At 42.6% G+C, this 22,915-nt stretch overlaps 2 protein-coding genes across 2 annotated transcripts; one reads left to right on the plus strand and one right to left on the minus strand.

Annotated features, from left to right (window-relative positions):
• The first annotated feature begins 513 nt into the window (after window positions 1-513).
• vamp3 (vesicle-associated membrane protein 3 (cellubrevin)) lies at window positions 514-8,035 on the plus strand. The gene is made up of 5 exons (XM_034082987.2): window positions 514-621; window positions 3,727-3,805; window positions 5,022-5,180; window positions 5,405-5,456; window positions 5,725-8,035. Coding segments are annotated over exons 1-5 (309 nt in total). The 5' UTR covers window positions 514-619; the 3' UTR covers window positions 5,742-8,035.
• Window positions 8,036-8,304: 269 nt separating this feature from the next.
• Window positions 8,305-22,702, minus strand: LOC117446941 (matrix remodeling-associated protein 8-like). The gene is made up of 12 exons (XM_034083468.2): window positions 22,447-22,702; window positions 21,780-21,806; window positions 21,383-21,688; window positions 20,006-20,107; window positions 19,794-19,927; window positions 19,497-19,676; window positions 18,188-18,329; window positions 10,047-10,205; window positions 9,938-9,962; window positions 9,763-9,857; window positions 9,618-9,689; window positions 8,305-9,528 (listed from the first exon to the last, which is right to left on the minus strand). The coding sequence occupies exons 1-12, from the start codon at window positions 22,496-22,498 to the stop codon at window positions 9,506-9,508; spliced, it is 1,317 nt and encodes a 438-aa protein (XP_033939359.1). The 5' UTR covers window positions 22,499-22,702; the 3' UTR covers window positions 8,305-9,505.
• Between the last annotated feature and the right edge of the window lie 213 nt (window positions 22,703-22,915).

Genomic DNA, 22,915 nt, shown 5'->3' on the forward strand with positions numbered 1-22,915 from the left:
TTAATTACTAATTTGGATATTTGCAATGTTTTCAAGTACAATCTACCTTCTGTTTAAGCTAATGTTATGCGTTAATAATTGTAGCTATGCACAAGAGGCAACGGGCTACTGCCTCTTTAATGCTGCCTTCAAGTTCTCATCGTAAAATCAACCTTTTCCACTTCAAGTAGTAATTATTAGTACTTTCCTTACTTGTAACAACATAACCGATCAATTGAGCTCTTTTCGAATTATATTTTATTTGGGGAACCAAGCACCAAAGATGTATGTTGTGCATGATGATACAGTGGATATATAATAATTCACATTGAGTCATTATCTTTACAATTTATATCGTATATATGATTGTGTTCAAAGTTATTCCATATATAATATAATATCCCAAAATCAATTATCATCACATCCTGCTACACCAAGCAAAAAATGAAGTTCTCACTTTATTATTTTTCTTTAGTAAATAAAGTATCTGTAATTTTCATACGTGTCAATATCCCCATTTTCCAAGCGCACGGAAAGGCAGCATAACAACCGACGACAGTAACTGTTACGGCTTGACACTTTAGCTTTTAGCCTGCACACAAGAAACAGCTTCGGTCGTTCAAAGAAATTTCATTTCACAATGTAAGTCTTTAATGTTTCTACACTTTTTTTACATTGCAATCGTAAACGGTCAAACCTGGGTAATGTAGGCCTAGCGACCTTCCGGGTAGTTTGGTGAAACAGGATCACAGAAAAAAAAAAAAAAAAACGCCCAAAACTTTGTGACTAGCAGCAACAAGTGCTAGAATCGTAGTTTTGAGACTTAAGCTAAGCTAACTATCGCAGGGATGTGTTTATTTTCCCAACACAAACTATGTCCTCTCCCTTTAGCTAGTTAAACAACGTTAGACATTTAAAGTAAGAAATATAGTGCAGGCTTGTATACCGTAAACAGCTGCGTATCGTTAAATATGAATGTTAGCTTTATGCTAGCCTAGCCTTTTCTCCGTGTTCAGGCTGTTTGTTTGGTAGAGCTAGCTACGTGGTTACTTTCAGTTTTTAAAACATTTCCGAGGTACATTTTAAATATGGCAACTGTAATTGGGAATCACTAGAAGTTAAAGTAGGTAAAAGTAGTGGTGAAGTCAGTTTTAAGCAGAAAATGTCTCAGTGGCTTTATACTTTGTTAGTAAAGTTTATTAACTGACGTTATATGTAGGTATAAAGTGGTGTGGCTAGGACTTAGTGATCTTTTTTTCATATTACAATAGAAAAACAGAGCAAGCGAAATCATAATCCTTTTCCATTATTTTTACTACCACCCTAAACATAGGAAGGATATCTAAAACAATGAGAATAAAACGTTATTTCAGAAAGTGTAAACCAAAAAACTGTTATTTTACAGCCCTAATTAAATCCATCCATAATTGAATAGTACTTGTTTGGATAATGTTATTCCTTTCTGAAGATAGTTCCTGCTTTCAAATGTTTCAAACATTGTACCAAGTGTATTAGTGGTTTGCTAAGTCAATGGGAGTTTTTTTAATTTATTTTTTAAAATATCAAATCAAAGTTGGACAGTGTTATGTTGGGAAACATGCTTTTATGATATCGGCCTTGCAGGGACCATTTAATCAAGATATGTCAGATTTTTGTGTTTGACTTTGCTGACATGTTTGCGAAGTTTATCTATCTAGGTTAACGGCTGATGATGCAGTCAGCTAACGGTTCAGTGTGATGCACATTACATTCACAACACACATACATGACACATGACCTTAACAGTCTAATGTGCACGCCTATTTTTCAGTTCTACAATGCACTATGGAAACTGTAAGCATAGCTAAATTCATATCTCTTATACATTTTGGTTTCTGCTTGGAGTTATACATTTTGGGTCAAACTCTTGAGTCAAGTTTTCAAACTGTGTTTACTAAAATAATGTTATATCCCTGGATGTAACTTATTACCTGCAACCTCTCATGTATAGTTTGAAGAATATAAACGTTTGCTCTCAGGCTCTATTCAACAGGTTTAATAACTTTTGTAAGCAATAATGTCCTAGCTAATTACTCAGACTATTTCTGTATCTTCGGTCTGTTGGTTTTACATCTATGAAGAACACATGTCACCTTTAGGGTCATGAGTGATGCGAGACAGTCACAAGAATCTGCTTACAACCGTCACTGGAACCAAAGGGGCCGTCAATAGGCCTTCACATGGCGGACATGGCACTTAAACAGAATGAAGTCATCATCCATGTTAAACACACCTTTGCTTTTTGTGGTATGACAAGTATGAATGTCTGATGTGTAAAGGACCAAAGAAGATATGGTTATTCATTGAGGAGAAATTGTTCAGAAAGGTCAGAGATTTTATAAATACAAGTTGCAGGGGTATATCCGGTGGCATTACAACAAGAATGATGAACCTGATGTGTTAACAGACAGGCTGTCCATCACGAGAAAATATCGATTTTGAGAATAGATTTAAAGGTTATTTACAGCTTTCAGATCTGAAATGTGGTTGTTTTAAATCTACATTGATTGAAAACAAAAATGTAACTCTGGATCTGAGAATTTTAGTTTGAACTATTTTTTTTAAGAGAAAAAGCATTATGACAACGGTTAAGTTCACCTTTTCACCATTGTTTTGTTAGTTTTTTGTCTTTCTTTTGGAAGGAGTCATGTCATGATTTATTTTCCTTAAGTAATTAAGTAGGGTGTTCATCAGAACAGTTTCCAGTTGACTGTGATGTTTTAAACCTAGACTGTAAGAAGGAAGTGACTTGAGCGGCTGACAATTTAAGTTCTTTGGTCTCTTTCTTTGGAATCTCACTTTTGTTTCATACCTTTTTATAAAGTATACATATTTAATTTGGTAATTCTATATATAAAAGCATAATTCATGGTTTGTGTGTGTATTTCAGTATTCATGGGTGTGCAATCACAGTTTTGCATGTAAAGGAGTGGAAGAGCAGTGATTAATCTACAGCAGTCTTTTAATGTGGATTGAGTCTGAGCATTTGGTGTAAACTGCCACACTGGCCTCTTTCCCAGAGTCCAGATACATCCTGTATACGCTCTACAGTTTGGTGTGATCACCTCGAAACGATCTTTCCGCTTCAAGTTTCCTATTGTTTTCGAGAGAAGAGAAGTGTCATTATTGCAGAGCAGTGTTGACTCATGTCAGAGGGGGGCAGTATTAAACCACCAACCTTAAAAAAAGGCCTTTTACAGTGTGGCAGACTCCATCATAGGGCTTTGAACATTACACTGTGGCCGTTTCTCAATGTCGAGTAGAGCTGCTGCAGAGCCACTATTTCAAGTATACTACGTCATCGAGTGGCGCAGAATGCTGGGCATTTAACATGCATTTAAACTGTCCTTCTGCGCCACTCGATGACGCAGTATACTTGAAATAGTGGCTCTGCAGCAGGTATACTCGACATTGAGAAACGGCCTGTAAATACATTGAATTAACAAAAAAAGTGATATCAGTTCATTTACCTACAATTGTACAATATTTTAAATGAATTTGACTTATTCAGAAATTATATAAGTCACATGTTGTCTTGATATAGCCTAGAGACTTTGGATAAGAATGATTTTTTGCAATTATGGTTAGGCTGTTTGCTTCACTTATCACCTGCTGTTATCCATATGTGCCTGAACAGTTTAATGCATTTTTAATTCTGTAAAATCCAGAAGGCTAATATCTACTCTTAATTTGTCCTCATCTCATCAGGTCAGCAGCCGGTCCGGATGGTGCTGGCGCCGCGCCAGGCAACAGGCGCCTACAGCAGACCCAGGCCCAGGTGGACGAGGTATGAGACATCTCTGATTGCTGGTATACCAGATCCAGTTAAAGCTCCACTATTACATTTTAACACTGGTTGTTAAGGATGATAACGCCAAATAGTTTCAATTTAAGTATGTTGTATTATTAGTTATACGCAAATTCTTGATTACAGTTTATTATTTTTGAAGGAAAGCTCAAACATCAGAGACCATGTTACTCTTCCAAATTAGAGATTTTCAATTTCAGATTCACGATGTCCGATAGAACCAAATGTTACCTATAGAGCCTTGGGACACATCAGAGGCAGTTATACACAGTCTGCCTTTCCCAGTGTGCGTCATTTTTCTCACTTAGCCAACTGTTGTTATTGAACAACTGCCCCCCCCCCCCCTCTCCATCTTCAGCCGCTATGTAACTGCCATCTTCCATAATGTCTGTCTGGATACTTGCATAACCCTTGGCAACGGCGTTATGAATCATCACAATTTGTAATCAGTGCTCTCTGCCACTCCGCCTTCACATGTCCCCTCACATGCCAGATACATGTTTTATTCAAAAAACATGCCAGTGAGGCTACCAGGAAAGTAATGGCTGCTAAATCACACTCTTTCTGTGTTTCCACTGGTAATCAGCTTTACAGTTCTATTTCTCAGTGGCGTCCCTCTTAATTTTTTTCGCCCCACCTACCCTGTGATTTAAAATAAGCATGTCACGGAAAGCCTCCGATTGGCTGCCCGGAATCATTCTGAGTGCCACGGTTACGCAACACCCGCATGGCCAAACACACTTCTCTCCGCCCCGCCTCTCTGTCTGAAAGGAGGGGCAGTTGTGAGGTTTGTTGATCAGTTTATGTGTAGTCTGCAAGACTGTTTGTGTGTGTACATTCACATCTGCCTGGCTTTGTTTATTTATTTTTATTAGGCATATTATTTTATTTAGCAGAAGGTTTTTAATATCTATTTTTTTAACCTTTTACGGTAATGTGTTGTTCATCTTGATTTGTGGTTTCAGAGGTTACTCATCACTTACAGCAATAATGTCGCCATTCTGCTTAGGATGCACTTGGAATATATTCTTATAATTGTAAAATAACAAGGTGAATCAGTGTTTGGTCAATCTTTAATGGTATCTAGTCAGGATCACCCTACATCCACATCAATTACACCAAGAGACATTACAAAAAGTACTGATATCAATTGTTTTGTTCTTGTTTCTGTCTGTCTGTCTGTGTGTGTGTGTAGGTGGTGGATATTATGCGTGTCAATGTGGACAAAGTGTTGGAGCGGGACCAGAAGCTGTCTGAACTGGACGACAGAGCCGACGCCCTGCAGGCCGGAGCCTCCCAGTTTGAAACCAGTGCTGCCAAGCTGAAGAGGAAGTACTGGTGGAAGAACTGCAAGGTGCCTAGACACAGTTTAGTGATAAAACAAACAAATGGAATTACAATGTTTTCTGTTTTGCCAGATACAAAAGTATTCATGCTCAATTTCACACACAAAATAATTTAATTAAAATAATATTGTTAAAGGAAAGTTCGATTGTTATTTAATCTGCAAATGAATAGACATCTTAATCCCAGTTCATGTGTGTGGCACTGACTAGGCTGAACCCTTACCTCTTGCAGATGTGGGCCATCCTGATAGCTGTCATAGTGATCATCATCATCATCATTATTAGTGAGTATCAAACCTGTGGTAATGTTCTTCGCCAGGGTTGTTACAGTTGTTATCATTTAATCCCTGTGATTTCCAATGAGTTGCCAGAGTTGTAATTACTCTACTAAGAATTCAGTTGGATCTGGGTTGTTATTGAAATCTATTAAAAGTGTGTAGATATATACATATACTACATCCTTTTGTTGTTTCTGCCATTACATTCCTTGGTTAATAAACATATCCTCTTCCAAGTCTTTCATCTGAAATCCTTTACCTCCTTCATTCACAGTTTGGAATTACTCCTAAAATCACAACAAAAACGACAACAGGAGGAGGAGTGGAGAATACAATGAAGAAGAGGAGAGGAGCAACGTTCATATTTAATCTCTCAGAGGAAGACAACATGCCATTACTGGCAACTGAGCTCCACAGTTTTCTCCTGGCAGGAGGTCTTCGTTCCTTGTCCTGGTTTGCCCTCAGTGTGTGTGTGTGTGTGTGAGTGAGTGAGTGAGTGAGTGAGTGGGTGAGTGAGTAGGGGGGTGTGTGTTTGCAAATGTGCCTGAGTAAGTGAATGTCACCATACCAGAGTTTAACCCTGCATTACTACGACATACCAGACATCTTTACACTTCTAATGGAATTCTTTGCCACTTGCCAAAGAAAACAGAAACATATATATGGAAAAAGGTCAATCATTCAACTTTAACTGCATGAATCTATGAAAAAAAGAATAAATAAACAATCTTCAAACGTATACAAAAGCGCACACACACATACTCCAAACTCAGGACTAGAATTGAAAATTGCGATTGTAAACTCTCCTCAAGTTATATTTACTTTTTTATGTTTGATTAATAGCCATTGATTTGTGTGTGTGTCAGACTAAGAGAAGTGCCTTTGAGGATATACTGTTCTGTGTGTCGGTTTGTATTGTAACCCTGCGTATCATTGAATATATGATCCCTCTCAAACACATACACATTTGTACTTTTCAGATGCCAACATTTCCAATCTTGTCCTAATTTTTAGACAAAGAATTGTACTATACTGTCACTTTTGAATTAGTGCTGTGCCTCTTCTAAACGTGCCGATAGCTTGGTCTCCGGTATTGCTGCTTTCATCATTCTCAAGAACCGCTCATTCAAAAAACTTCACACTCATCTCTGTGTGACGTACGCTCCTGGGCAACACACCCTCCGTGATACACTTTCATCCCCTAGCAATGCTCGAGTAAACGCTTCATTTAGCTGCAAATGTTCACACACATATGGATGAAAAAAGATGGCATGCTGTTTCAAACACTACACAGTGTGTACATTACACACCACTAATATAATCCTTCCCTTGTGTCCCCAGCAATATACCTTCCAAGTGTGAAGTCAATTGTATGAACGGTTGTTGAGAAAGTTGAAGGACAGACATTCAGACAGAAACTCCTTCCATTATAGTTAGATGTTTCAGGCAACCTGGGAATGGTGGGAGGAGTTTGCCTTATTTTATTTATGCACATGGTTAACTGTTAAATCATTTCTATGTGTAAGACGTTTGATTCTGGATTGAATAAAGAGGAATTTCATTGGTCACCCGACAACAGATAAGCTAACCAGTAACACACTGTTGAACCACCTGATCATAGCTGTCCATCTTCCTTTCACAAAGGACTCGGTAACAATTAACTCGTATGAGCTTGCGTTAAGATAAGTGTCTATATGTTAAGACTCATGGCTTGGCAAAAGAGACCATGCCATGAAGTTAAAAAGTGCTACACTGGTTTAAGAGTTGCAAATGGTATCAATCAGGTGCCATGAAGTTGCCTTTGTTATATATTCAAGCACAACACTTAGGAACTTTTAGTGTTAGACAGATGCCTTAATAGGTTTCTCCAATGGAGAACAGCCAAAATACAGCCTTGCCTCACTGATCATAGAGCAGTGAGTAAACTAGTAGTGCCTTCTCAATGCTCCAACTGTACAAACCTGCTGCTTGCTTTTCTAGCTGAGCTAATTAACGTTGTAATTAAGTCTTCTGTTTAGTCACACTGGCCTTTATTCCACCTGATCAAGGCAGAGTTCTTCTCACGTGTGATATTTTAGTTTTATTATGCCTCTAACAATAGCTTCTTTTTTTTTTTTAAACTAATCTTAGGGAGGCTGTAGGTTGGTTGTCTCTGGGTTCACGGCTGCTGAGCATTGTGCGTGTTTGAGTGTAGAGATAGACTTGGCACACTGGATGATTGCCTTCCCTGCTGCTGTCTTCTTCATATTCAAATACATGCATTTTAATATTCACTCATGAATTGCATTACTGCAGGGACTGTTGAAGGTGCATTTCCTGTAGTTTTTAAGACATAGTGGTTATTTTGCTTTCACGGTGCATTGTTGATACTATGGTCACTCAAATTAATAAAGATGGGCTCATTTTTTGGAGTGATAAAACTATTAAGGAAATTGTGAAGTATTTTTGACAAGCTGAAACAGTCCTGGTTTTTATCACAGATGTGTGGTCACCATCCTCTCCTGTCGACACCAGTAATTTGAGTACATTTGTGCCATACTCTCCCTAAATGCCTTTTGCTTGAATAAAACATTCAACTAAAATAACAAAGCCTCATCTGTTTTTTTTGTTTCTGGTATTTTTACTCTTTCCAAAAGCAGCCCATGGACTTGCTTTCTGACTGCTAGTGTTTTTCCATATTTATAGATGGCTATATTATATAAAGATGCACTTCATTCCTTTGTTGGAACACTCAGACAAAGGTATGTTCCCAAATATATTTTTCTCCAATGCTAAAGAAGGGGCTGAAATTCAGTTGTGGAACCACTAAGTATTACATTGCCCTTAATTTGACACGGTAAAACAAGCACAGATGTAAATAGTAAAAGAATGATGACTCCATTTATTGTGCATGCTGGCTCACTGTTATGAAATACTTGAATAGAGCAGAGCTTTTGTTAATATTATTAACACTGCTTTTCCTAGCCCATTACCAAACGTCCATTGAACTCAAAGAGCCAAGTTAACTCCTTAAACCAATCATGAATACCCACATCTTTTAAAATCAGCATCACACATTGAATTGTAAAAACAGATACATGTAAAAAGTAACATTACGTAAAAAATACAATCTGAGCATCAGAACAAAACATTGTCTACATACACTGCTCATTGGTCAGTGAGCATAAAGCAGGAAGCAGGAGCTACACATAAGCTTCGGTGACGTATCAGTCCAGTCAGTTAAGCAAAGATGGATATGTGAGTAAAAATAGAAGAAAAACGGTATTTACTTACGCTTTAGGTATAATTATGGAAGCGGTATCAAATGAAAATGTACTCAATGAAAACTGTATTCAACCCTTAGATGCACGAGTGACTTGACCACACTCTTCCATAAGTGGGTCAAAAAGGACCCGTATTAGAATAATGTGTTTTTATGTCATTTTGGTTAAGAAAAAGCACTTGTATAATATTTAGTATTATATTTTGGTTCACATTTAATTATTTAACTATTTATAATTTTAGACATTTTTTTTACATTTTGAAAAAAAACGTTTCCCCATAGGATTCCATAGAAAATGCATATATAAACTACAATTTCTTAAAATGTAAATAAAACATTTGATTGGCATGATATCCAAAACATGTTTTTTGAGGAATAGCTGGAATATGAAATGACAAAAAAAATGTAATTACAAAGATACTTCAAGAAAACTACCTCACCGGGTCAAAAAAGACCCACATGCATCTAAGGGTTAACGTGCGCTGCGCACACATTCCTACTTTAACACGGCACTGTTAAAAAGTCCCCTCTAGGTAGAGCCAACGGTCCAAGTCCAGACTTGATCAAGTACAATGAAAGAAACGTAACACATTTTCCTTGGTCTCTATACTTACAATTAAAACAACAAAAGGCCTCAATGTGGTGTTTTTAACAAACAGATTGTTCTACTTTTCACAACATTGTGTCTCCTGCTGTCTTTGCCTGGACATAAGGCACGTGGATGTGTTTAATTTGGAGTGCAGCTTCCTGGACCAGCCAGTGACTCAAGTGTCGCCATCTATTTGTCTCTTCCTCACTTAGAGAATTTCTGCATCTCTGCAAAGAAGTGTAGAACAATTCAAAGTTAAGGAAGATTGAAAATGAGACATTTGTTTTTCATTAATATGACTTTGATGTTGTGTTACCTTTGTCAAGATCAATGACTTTAGGCTGAGTGCTAGTGTGGACCTTCTCTTTCAGCAGGTTGTTCTTGAAGTCTAAAACCATACAGGAGAGTCAAACACACACTCCAGACAAAAGCCGCTTTCTTCATCTTTCCTTAATCCTTACCAAGTCTTTTCTCTCCTTCAGGCTCCAGACTGCTCACATTGCCATCAGCAATGTCCATCTCAAACTCTTCTGAGCTGCTCTCACTTCTGCTGGACCTATCACAGTATGATATAGACAATTGAGTGTGTTAAATGGTTAGACAGTCATTATGTGAGTGTGTTTTCTGAGTTCTCACCTCATAGATGGTTGAGGGTAAAACTCTGAAACCAAAGAAGATAAAAAGAGATTTAGAAATGTTATTTCAATGTAAATCTACAGTCTGACTAAGATACAGCAGGTCATACCTTTGGTTTTACGTCTGCGTGTGATGAGGATGATGATGAGTATAATGAAGGCCAGGAGCAGGAAGGAGGTGAGGACGTAGCCCAGCGGCATCAGAAAGTGGTGTCTCTGGTCGGGCAGGATAACATTGATGACTCGCGGTGATTCAGCCTTAGTGGTGTCTGAGTAGTGCAGAGATCACAACAGTCACCATTTAGGGTTTACAAATGGTATAAACAACACCAGACTTTACATAGAACATAAATGAGTAACACAGAACTTCCATTAATTACCTTTCATTTATCTTTTACAGTCACAACAGTTACCATCTTATGTCAAGATGGCCCTATTGATACATTTCTAATTACTCTCATTTTCCTCAAGACCAACCATAATGCTTTAGCGTTGGAGTTAAAATGTCTCAACATCCTTTCGATGGGTTGTCATACAATTCGGGACACATTCATATCCTCCTTTGGATGAACTGAAACGACTTTAGTCATCCCTTTATCTAGCATCAGGTGTAAGATATTTGTTTATTGAGAGCTAATCAGATGATGTTAGCATGCTCATGTTTAGCTCCAGTGCTACGAAGTATTGCCGCACATAGAAGCTAGCAATGATGTGAATAAGTAAGTTTCTGTGATATAGTGGATTACTACAGGGCTAAATAAGTATTATATATTCAAGGAAATCATTTAAGGAAGAAATTGTGATTATTTTTTATGTATGAAATAAATAGCTGTTTGGTAATCATGACAGAACAACTGTCACTTAGTAGGCTATATCATAACCTCTTTTTTGCACACCAAAAGACTGGACTGTTGAACTTAAATTCATCTTGACTTTTTTCCCACGGGAATATTCGGTTTAAGTTTAATGTGTTAGGATTTGTCTGTGTTAGTATTTTTTGTGTCCTTTTCTATCTTTGGGTTTCCTATTTTATTTTGTAAAGTGTTCACCCCCGTTTCCTGCCTGTTTGCTTTCTGTCTGTTTCCCTCTCTGATTACCCAATTGTGTTCACCTGGTACCTATGTGTTTTCTCCTCCCTCCTCACCTGTCTCGTGTTTATGTGATTAGTCCTGGGTGTATTTAGGTTGTGTGTTTTCTGTCTCTCTTTGTCGGGTTGTCTTGTGTATTGGCTTGTCCTCGGTGAGTGGTCTGTTCTGTATTTGTCAGCATAGCCTTGGAATAAAGGAATTATTTTTACGTTAAACTGCATTTGGGTCCTACCTGCTTCACACACCGTAACATTACAACCCGACCTGAAATATGGGCCCAGCAGATCCTTTTGAGCAGGAATTATTGGATTTTATGTTTTCTTTGGCTACCTGCTCTCATCAATGGATAGGAGCGGTCAGGGTTCAGCAGCGAGATGCTGCTCTGGCAGAAGCAGTCCACCTTACACTGAGGAATCAAGGTTTGGTGAAATTCTTACCTGCCAGGCTTTTGGATTACCTCACAATTTGTTTTCCCGATCCTGACAGACCCAGGTCTCCCAACTCCTGTTTTGATACCACACGCATTGGTGTGGTCCGTCTGGCGTCAGCCCCTGCTTCTCACCCAGTGTTTGCTACTGTCCAGGAGCCATTCGCTGGTACTCGTCTGGCCTTTGGAGGTCCACGGAGCCTCCAAACGGCTGGCAGCACGAGCCCAAAGAGCCAGGGTTCCAGAACCAGTTCAGCCCCCAGCAGCCATGGTTACGGACCCAGTTCTGGCCCCAGCGGCCATGGTTCCGTGCCCCAGTACCATCCCACATAGCCATGGTACCGTGCTCCAGTACCACCCCACACAGCCATGGATCCGTGTTCTGGTTCCCTGCCCTGCAGCCATGGTTCCGGCTCCAGTGCCGGTCCCAGCAGCCACGGTCCCTGCTCCGGAACCGGACTTTACAGCCATGTTTCCGGCTCCAGAACCGGACCTTTCAGCCAGGATTCTGGCTTCAATTCCGGACCCAGTCCCGGTCCCAGCAGCCTTGGTGCCAGACCCAGATGTGGCCCCAGCTGCCACAGTCCCATCTCCAGTTCCCCCTCAAGTTCCCTCTCGAGTTCCCTCCTTTAGTCCCTCCTCTGGTCCCTCCTTTAGTCCCTCCTCTGGTCCCTCCTTTAGTCCCTCCTCTGGTCCCTCCTTTAGTCCCTCCTCGAGTCCCCTCTCTAGTTCGCCTCTCGAGTCCCCTCTCAAGTTCCCTTCTCTAGTCCCTCCTCTAGTCCCTCCTCTAGTCCCCTGTGGAGTCCCCTCTCCAGTTCCCTCCTTTAGTCCCTCCTCTAGTCCCTCCTCGAGTCCCCTCTCTAGTTCGCCTCTCGAGTCCCCTCTCAAGTTCCCTTCTCTAGTCTCCCCTCTAGTCCCCTCTGGAGTCCCCTCTCCAGTTCCCTCCTTTAGTCCCTCCTCTAGTCCCTCCTCAAGTCCCCTCTCTAGTTCCCCTCTCGAGTCTCGTTCTCTAGTTCCTCCTCTGGTCCCTTCTCTAGTCCCCTCTGTAGTCCCTTCTCTAGTCCCTTCCCTAGTCCCTCCTCAGGTCACTTCTCTAGTCCCTTCTCTAGTCCCTTCTCTAGTCCCATCTAAAGTCCCTACTGAAGTGCTGTTGGAGGTCCCGCAGACTACTCTTCTGCCGGGGGTCCTGCCAACCCCAGGTCCTGTGCCGTTGGAGGTCCCGCAGACTACTCTTCTTCCGGGGGTCCTGCCAACCCCAGGTCCTGTGCCGTTGGAGGTCCCGCAGACTACTCTTCTGCCGGGGGTCCTGCCAACCCCATGTCCTGTGCCGTTGGAGGTCCCGCCGACTGCTCTCCTGCCGGGGGTCCTGCCAACCCTGTGTCCTGTCCCGTTGGAGGTCCCGCCGCCTACTCTCCTGCCGGGGGTCCTGCCAACTCTTAGTCCTGTGCCGTTGGAGGCCCCGCCGACTACTCTCCTGTCGGGGGTCCTGCCAACCCTTTGTCCTGTCCCGTTGGGGGTCACGCCGTCTACTCTCCTGCCGGGGGTCCTGCCAGCTCCTTGTCCTGTCTCGTTGGAGGTCCCGCCGACTACTCTCCTGCCGGGGGTCCTGCCAACCCTTTGTCCTGTGCCGTTGGAGGCCCCGCCAACTGCTCTCCTGCCGGGGGTCCTGCCGGCCCTTTGTCCTGTCCCGTTGGGGGTCCCGCCGTCTGCTCTCCTGCCGGGGGTCCTGCCAACCCTTTGTACTGTCCCGTTGGGGGTCCCGCCGACTACTCTCCTGCCGGGGGTCCTGCCAACCCTTTGTCCTGTCCCGTTGGGGGTCCCGCCGTCTACTCTCCTGCCGGGGGTCCTGCCAACTCTTAGTCCTGTCCCGTTGGAGGCCCCGCCGACTACTCTCCTGCCGGGGGTCCTGCCAACCCTTTGTCCTGTCCCGTTGGAGGCCCCACCGACTCCTCTCCTGCCGGGGGTCCTGCCAACTCTTAGTCCTGTGCCGTTGGAGGCCCCGCCGACTACTCTCCTGCCGGGGGTCCTGCCAACCCTTTGTCCTGTCCTGTTGGGGGTCCCGCCGTCTGCTCTCCTGCCGGGGGTCCTGCCAACCCTTTGTCCTGTGCCGTTGGAGGCCCCGCCGACTACTCTCCTGCCGGGGGTCCTGCCAACCCTTTGTCCTGTCCTGTTGGGGGTCCCGCCGTCTGCTCTCCTGCCGGGGGTCCTGCCAACCCTTTGTCCTGTGCTGTTGGAAGCCCCGCCGACTGCTCTCCTGCCGGGGGTCCTGCCAATCCCGTGTCCTGGTCCTCTTCCGTGGGGGATCCTGCCGAGGCCTGTCCCACCAGCTCCGACACCGGGTCCTGCCCGGCCTCCGGCACTGTCCCGTCAGCGCCTTCCTGCCCGGCCTGCGGAGCTGTCTGGTCTTCGCCCTCGAGCCCGGCCCCCTGAGTGCAGCGGTCCTCGCCCTCGGGCCCGGCCCCCTGACTCTTCCTGCCGCTGCCTTCGCCCCTCCATGGTCCCCACCTTGGACTCTGTCTTGCCCCCGGGCCGTCCGCCCGAGTCCCCCTTTTTGGACTCCGCCTTACCCCCGGGCCGTCCGCCCGAGACCCCTTCCTGGTCCTCTGCCTTGCCCCCGGGCCGTCCGCCCGAAAACCCCCTTTTTGGACTCTGCCTTACCCCCGGGCCGTCCGCCCGAGACCCCTTCCTGGTCCTCTGCCTTGCCCCCGGGCCGTCCGCCCGAGACCCCTTCCTGGTCCTCTGCCTTGCCCCTGGGCCGTCCGCCCGAATCCCCCTTTTTGGACTCTGCCTTACCCCCGGGCCGTCCGCCCGAGACCCCTTCCTGGTCCTCTGCCTTGCCCCTGGGCGGTCAGTTCAGTCCCGTCCTCCTGACCCCCTCCTCCCACCCTGGTGGCTTAGTGATGCGTCCCTCCTCCGGACCCCCTCCACCCACCCTGCTTGAGTTTTTGGATTTTTGTTTTTTGTTTTGGGACGTCTGGGATCCGTCCCTTGAGGGGGGGGGGTACTGTTAGGATTTGTCTGTGTTAGTATTTTTTGTGTCCTTTTCTATCTTTGGGTTTCCTATTTTATTTTGTAAAGTGTTCACCCCCGTTTCCTGCCTGTTTGCTTTCTGTCGGTTTCCCTCTCTGATTACCCAATTGTGTTCACCTGGTACCTATGTGTTTTCTCCTCCCTCCTCACCTGTCTCGTGTTTATGTGATTAGTCCTGGGTGTATTTAGGTTGTGTGTTTTCTGTCTCTCTTTGTCGGGTTGTCTTGTGTATTGGCTTGTCCTCGGTGAGTGTTCTGTTCTGTATTTGTCAGCATAGCCTTGGAATAAAGGAATTATTTTTACGTTAAACTGCATTTGGGTCCTACCTGCTTCACACACCGTAACATAATGTGTGTTTGCAGTGACACACTACATGTAAACAACAAAGACAAATGTCTGTCTGTGTGTGTGTTGCCACGTAACCTTTGTGATAGGTGATATGTGCGTTACTGCTGAGTGTTGAGATGCATGATGGGGTTGGGGGTTTAGGGGGCAGCTTTCATTTTTGCTTTATTGAAAAAACTGCATGGCAAAAAGCAGCTGTGGACCTCAGACTCGACACATTTAAGCCAAAATGAGATCCAGACAGAAAGTCATGCTGTGATTTACTTTTCCTGGCAGTAAAACACAGAGAATTGAGGAGAGGAAGAGTGAAGGAAGGACAGAACAGAGGAGAGCCAAGGTTTGCTTTTAAAAATTAAGCTAGAAAAGACCTTGATCCCAAAAACACAAACTTAACACGCTTTATACACGGCTGTTCTGCTAAATACATGAAAACAAAATGTTCAAACTGTTAAGCCCCAAGGTCCCCGCTGGCGGGTACTTTTTTCTTTGTTCACGACACTGTGTCTCAGGGGATCTTAATATTTAAGAACCTATTAATGTGTCATACCAGATTAACGGGAATAATCTCAGCTGACTGACGATACAAACCATTTTTACCAAAACAAAACACAAGTCTCATAAGAAGCATCTAAATGACCCCTGAGCGAAAAATGCTAACGCACTTTGGCACAGAACTCAAGATAAAAGATATCCTTATTACTTATCGTAGCTGCACATACAAGATATCCAATTAAAGCTGAGGTTCCACAGATTAGTTAGGTATATAAATAATCACTGAGCGATCCGAACTCTTGACAGGGGAAGCAAACACAGACATCACAACACGTACCTTTACGGAGCTTTTACGGGAGATCGTCTCACAGTAGCTGTCAATCTGATCAAAAGACTGGTTCAATGGCATTAAAACGAGAAAAAACGCGGCGGAATCACTTAATCCATAGGTTGATAATGTTTCTGGGTAATATTATTTTTTATTTATAATTCAATTTGTATGTAAAAATCGGAGAGTAAAAGTTAGCTGCTAATGGTAGCCACCAGAGTTATCGCAGCTTCCGGTCTTGGCTAGTATGCGGAAGTCTCACACACACACATTACCAAATAAGGAGTATGTGGGAGTTCCCCTCGATTCCATTGGCTCTGACGGTTAGAAAGAGATGTCAATCAGCAAAATCGACCAAGGGGGGCCAGTGATATGGAAAATCCACCCAAATGACCCCATGTGGTTTTTTTTGTTGCTAAATCTCTCTAAAAAGGTCAAATTGCACTTGTTTTGCATCAATCTTGATACAGGGTACTTATTATATGTTGTAGTTTGGATTCCTAAAGCTTTTAGTCTACCATCCCATCATTCAAGGGTGGTTTTCACTATAAGTTTTATTTATTTTTGGACGGACACAATAATTTACATTTTTTTACTGTGTTCAATCTGAATTTACTTTAAAATAAAAACATCTATATTGATTCTGACTACATCCAACTCACAGGTGTAACCTTACTTTGAGAATTTTTTTTATTAATTTAACCCTTTTAGAAGGGAAGATATGGTCATTTGTTCTGGGAATGTCATTTTCGAGCCTGAGACCTGAAAAACAGGCTCGGGGCTTATTACAAATCCCCTGATCCTTTTGTTTGGTTTAAAGCCATTAGATGCTGACTCGTGCTCGGATGTGAACATGTGTGTTTTTGTTTGTCTACTCCTTGCTCAATCTCCACAGACAAATAACTCTGATGGGAGTGAGGGAGGGAGGGGTGACCTACATATGCTCTCCACTCTTTCATTAACAAAGTGTCCTTCAGTCTCTCTTTGTGTAGCTCCTATCTCCAAAACCTTATCCCTCTCTGGCTCAGTCTGTTTGGGTTGCCAGCTGCCGCCCAGATGAATCAAACTTCTTGTTCTGGTCCAACAACTACAGAAAACAGTTATTTTTATTAATAAAGAAAAGTGAAAAGATAGTGAGAAAAGCGATGAAAAAAAGAAGCGGGATGAAAATAAACAAGCTGAGCATGTGGGATCCTCGAAGCTAGAAGCGGACAGAAAGCTGGACAGAGGGAAGATTGAAACTGAGCCAAAGCCAACAAGGCAGCAGACAGTCAGAGAGGGCAACCAGGAGCAGATAAGAAGATAGAATACTGAAGTAGACTTAAGTAAAGAAACTGCAAACACACTCTTACACTGGAGATAAATCATGTATGCATCTTGTTTTTAACCAATAGAATGACTGCATCACTACAGTTCGGGAGTAAGTGAAGGATTAATTGTGTGGGACCTTCAGATACAGTCATTACACTGTATCCGAGAGATTCCACCGAAATGCGATCAGAGTTGGCACGCTATCAATCACACACACACACACACACACACACACACACACACACACACACACACACACACACACACACACACACACACACACACACACACACACACACACACACACACACACACACACACACACACACACACACACACACACACACACACACACACACACACACACACACACACACACACACACACACACACACACACACACACACACACACACACACACACACACACACACACACACACACACACACACACACACACACTTCACCACAGGCATTTCTCATTTCATTTCTAAACCCCTCAATGATTTTCCCACATTGATGCATCTGCCGTTATGGGCTTTGCTTCAGTAACCAACTGGAAACACAGACACACAAAAAACTCTCTCATTCTGCAAGAATTTGAGGTAAGAAGCTGGCATGCCAATGTGCCAATCCTCTCTTCTTCTCGCTTTCCTTTCTTCTTTCTGAAACGCACTCAGAGAACGGCAGGTCCAAGCACAGAGAAATGGGAACTTAACAATTCGGAAAGGAACAAGCAGGAAGGAAAATGGATAATGGAAATAACAAACCACTCTGAGCAGTGAGAGAAAAGCAATACAAGATGTCTGTTGAGTTGCAGTATAATATTGAAAAAGTGGAGAGCAGGGGTGAGAAGAAGGTGCGAGGCGATGAGGGAGTGTGAGTGGTTTCAGGGGCCTGGCGTCAGACAAGCTGACATTGCAAGACGGAAATCTCTCATGAAACAAACAGAAGAGTTCAGAAGAGAGGGCTTTTCTCCCCCTTTTCCTCTAATGTTTCTTTACTCTGAGAGTAAAGAAACATACATAGCAAGGATAAATGCAGACAAATCGAGAAAGCACAGAGGGAGAAGTGAGGGAAAGAACAGATGTGTTTCTTTATCCTAATTGTACACATGATAGTTCACATCCACTAAGTCATAAAACATCCCCTCGATTTCGGCACTTCTATGTGTGTGTGTGCGTGCGTGCGTGCGTGTGTGTGTGTGTGTGTGTGTGTGTGTGTGTGTTACCTTTGTCTTCACTGGGTAGTGCTTTGGCTGGCAGGGTGGCCTGAATCACTGGTGCTTCCACTGTGACCTGAAACTCTCTTCTCTCGTGCAGACCACAGTAATGGTGGTGGAGATGGCAGGAATACATGCCCTGGTCTGTGGGCTGTTGAATACACATAGACAAAAACACATGCACACATATTATACTGAATGTGCCTTCATATAAAATAAATGTGATCCAAATGTTATCAACAACAACACCAGAATAGATTGTTTTGGATGTGCACACAATCTGAATTATTTATCAAATCTGATTATATATAATAATAATATTATGTAATAATATTTAAATCTGAAAAACAATTCATGTACGTGAACGTTTTCATGCAGCTCTTCACACACAGCATCCTGGAAAAGTTCTTCACATTGCCAGCATCTAAAGGGCAATGGAGTAAAACAAGCCTGTGTTGTGACAAACATGCTTTACAAATCTGCTCATCATTGAGTTAAGCAATCACTATTTAATTGTATCCATAAAAACTAAGAAATTATCTATTGCTGTCTTGCCAGGGTAAAAGGGTGTGTGTTACATAAGAGCTAATTATACATACTTTATGTCTTCAAACATGAAACAACAACAGACATGGTGTGACAGTCAGCTGAGTGTTGCCTGAAGCTGACTGGAAAGCTGGTCTCGTCCACAGTGTGGGCCACACCGAGCCCATGTTCTGATTTATGAGCAATATCAGAAAACTCCAGGACCCTGACAATCCAAAGACGTGACTGTCAACTTTTCTTTGTTTGCTATAATTACAAACGACACAAAGTGGACTCTTGGGAAGTACTTTTGGGCATATCTTGAATTGTTCGGTATGTTACTATTGTTATTGTCTTAAAGAATGAATGTAGTTGCTCAACGTACTGTTACTGCCAACCTCATTTTCCCAACAGAGTTGTTAAGAGCTGAATTACTAATGGAGGTTCCATGTGTTGTTACATCCACACACACACACACACACACACACACACACACACACACACACACACACACACACACACACACACACACACACACACACACACACACACACACACACACACACACACACACACACACACACACACACACACACACACACACACACACACACACACACACACACACACACACACACACACACACACACACACACACACACACACACACACACACACACAGTAACACGACTCCAGTGGGAAGTGTACCTCTTGCCATAAGATATTTCTTTACTGTATGTACTGAAACTAAAGGGCTCCTGTGTTTACTGTTAAAAACTCTCCTTTTACACACCCGCAGATTAGTTATGGAAAGGGAAAAGTCTCCCTCTGAGAATGCCTGACTGCTGATGTTCATCTTCCTCTGGAGGAATAGCGGTCCGTAATTGCGCTGCTCTCCAGAGGCGTACAGATCCACCAGGCGGTCGGCCCGGTCGTGGCGGACCCCTGGGGACTGACGGTCCCAGTGGACCACCTGGAGGGCACAGAGGTAAGAGAGGTTGCGTATTTTACGAAATACCACATGATCCCTTTATATTAAAAGTAAATCTAGAATGAGACTGATACAAACAAAGTCATGCACTTCACTCACCTGCTGGTCCTCCTCCTCATCGCTCCAGTCTGTCCACACATTGCGGCGGTTGATGCACGGCAGCACCGCGGTATTGCCGAGCAGCACCACATACACCGCCTTGTGTCCATCCCAGAAACGCTGCTCTTTACGACCTTTATGTGCAACAAAAGACAAACTGAGTCAGCTTTGAGTCTGCAGCATTGAAGATTGAAGTGCTGCGTGATACTCACGTGATTTGGTGACGTTAAGCTGCACCATGATTGTCTCGTACAGGTGGCAGTAGAGATGATGGAGGTTGCAGGAGTACAGACCTCTGTCATTCATCGTCACGTCTATAGATGCAAAAACACAGAATATATTTGTTATGTATTTACTTACTGTAAAATACTAGAAAGCGCCATTCTGTAGTTCATGAGTTCATGAATCTTGTATGCTTTGCATTGCATCTAATTTCTCTTTCAGCTGCTTGAAAATAAATGGCAGAGGTACAAGAAGCAAGCTCAGATGTTAAGAAAATAATCACTAAACCATTTCTGTTTGGAAGCAACTCAGTTTTGTTGTATGTGGACGTTGCAATGTTCCCTCAAGCATTTGAGTGCAATTTTCAAAAACAGCAGGTTTCTGCCACATGTGTTATGACACAAAGACCACCTCTGATAACCACACAGAAATAAACAATTGTTTTTGTAAAATGAGTGTTATGTAAGACAAGATTTCAAACTAAGATTTCCAACTAAAAATCTCCTGAGATGGGATGCATCAGGATCTGATTAACAACTTCTGCTGAAAACTTAACTGACTTATTTCTCTATTGGGAAATGTAACTTTAACAAACAAATACATAAATTAAGACAATGTTATGGTCAAATATGAATAACATGTCTAAATAATTATTTTCTAGCATTTCACTTTTTCCCTACTGGTTTGAACCAAAATTGATGGCAGACTTGAGGGTAAGTGTACATTGACCCTAAATCTGGGTGTATTTAGTCCACTTAACCCTTTGATGCACGAGTGACTGGACCCATACACTCTTCCATAAGTGGGTCAAAAAGGACCCGTATTAGAATAATTTTTATGTTTTATGCCATTTTTGTCATTTTGGTTAAGAAAAATCACTTGTATAATATTTAGTATTATATTTTGGTTCACACTAGAAATATTTTATATTTAATTTTTCACTATTTATAATTTCAGGGGAAAAAATTACATTTTGAAAAAAACGTTTCCCCATAGGATTCCATAGAAAATGCATGCGGGTCATTATTTATCCACTTATGGAAGCTTGGGGTAGTAATACAAAAACTACAATTTCTTAAAATTAAAATTTTAAATTAGAATGGCATGATATCCAAAACATGTTTTTTGAAGAATAGCTGGAATATGAAATGATAAAAAAATGTAATTACCAAGAAACTTCAAGAAAACCACCTCACCGGGTCAACAAATATCCACTTATGCATCTAAGGGTTAAGAGAGCAGTTGTGTTTATGACTTGTGACATTAAAGTTGAGCTGAAATGAATCAGACCGACAAAGTAATAATGACCGTCACATGATGAGACCAATTCTCCAGCAGCTACAGACATGAGAGTGAAAGAGAGTGACCTTTGATGACCAGGGAGAAGTTCCCATCCTTGAAGGCTCTGTGGCTGAGGCCCACCCGACCCTGGTTGTAGGAGTTGTAGATCCTCTGTTCCCCCGCAGAGTACATGTCCAGCACCCTCTCCATGGCGTAGTCTGGCCGGGCCCGGTACATGTCCCAGTGCACCACCCTCTGCCTGTCCTTCAGCTGGTCTCTGGTCCACACCATGCGGCCGCTCACACACTGTAGCAGCACTTTGGACCCAGCGGGGGCGCTCACATTGTACCCTGCCACCACCACACTGCTGCTGCTGCCAAACTGACCTGACACTAGAGAGGGGGGGGGGGGGGTGTTTACACACTAAGTCCCTGAATACAAATGCATTATGTGAATCTCAACTGCACACACAGAAACACATACCTGCAGTGAAGAGGCAGGCAACAGGGACTGAAATAGAAACAGAGGTAGTGAACGTACAAATTACACAGACGCTGCCAGACTGCCACTGCATATTGTGTTAAAATGTTAAACTCTTGCATGTTGAAAGGCTTTCTTAATGCAGACTCAACTCAATTGGTTCAATTAATGAAATCATTCAGGGTCTGCACATGAGATCAAGTGCCAATCAACTGAGGCTTAAAAAAACCGAAATATTAATGAAAACAATAGTTCAAAGCACTCTTGAAGCTTATGATTACAATGTGCAGTAGACTAAAAGTGTTTTTGGACCCAGAGTCAGTAAAACTCATCTGACAGGAATGTGCTTGAAGCAGGAGGTGGACAGAAGGAAATCATCAGGTCAGGGCTGGCTTTCCTATTAATCTCAAAATACTCAAAATGTTCTGTTTCTAAAGGTCAGCCAATGATGTGTTTTCTTGGTTTTTCTTGGTGATTTCAAAGTCTTTAAATATGCAGCCAGCATGGAAGAAAATATGGGGAAAAAACAAAACACTTTAAATGTAATCCATTCAAGTACTGGCAACCATTTAAAAACAATAATGACAAGTTTAGAATGCATACTCTTGGATACACACAACTGGGACATATGTAAAACAATGCTATACTCTCCAAACTCTAGTTTACTTACTGTGGATCAAGAGGAGAGCCTGAAAAATGATGTCCTCCCTCTCGGGCTTCATGTTGACTGCTGTAATGGTGTAGAGAAATGTTAAGGATGTGCACCTGGCAGGCGAGCCTGAGGGTAAGAAAACATGCAACCTGTATCCATCCGCAGCAGCAGCAGCAGCAGGGCTTGAGGCTTGACCAGATTTCAGTGTTTGAACAAGAACCAGACAGCACCGCGTTTAGACTTCCACACAGAACCAAAACAAGACCAAACTCAACTGATCCCACCCGGGAAATGAAACCCGACACCGGCCTGCATGTACATCCCCTCGCCTCACACTATTTCATTTACAAAGGTATCTCAAACATATAGTCTAGATTTATGAGCAAGAACTTCAAATAATGCCAGAAAATACTTAGTTATTGTAAATGTCAGTTCTCTGTATTTTCCAAGTATAATTATACATATTATAATAATAATTATTGTTAAA

Source organism: Pseudochaenichthys georgianus, chromosome 5 (assembly GCF_902827115.2).
Source record: "Pseudochaenichthys georgianus chromosome 5, fPseGeo1.2, whole genome shotgun sequence".
In the NCBI taxonomy this organism is placed as follows: domain Eukaryota; kingdom Metazoa; phylum Chordata; class Actinopteri; order Perciformes; family Channichthyidae; genus Pseudochaenichthys; species Pseudochaenichthys georgianus.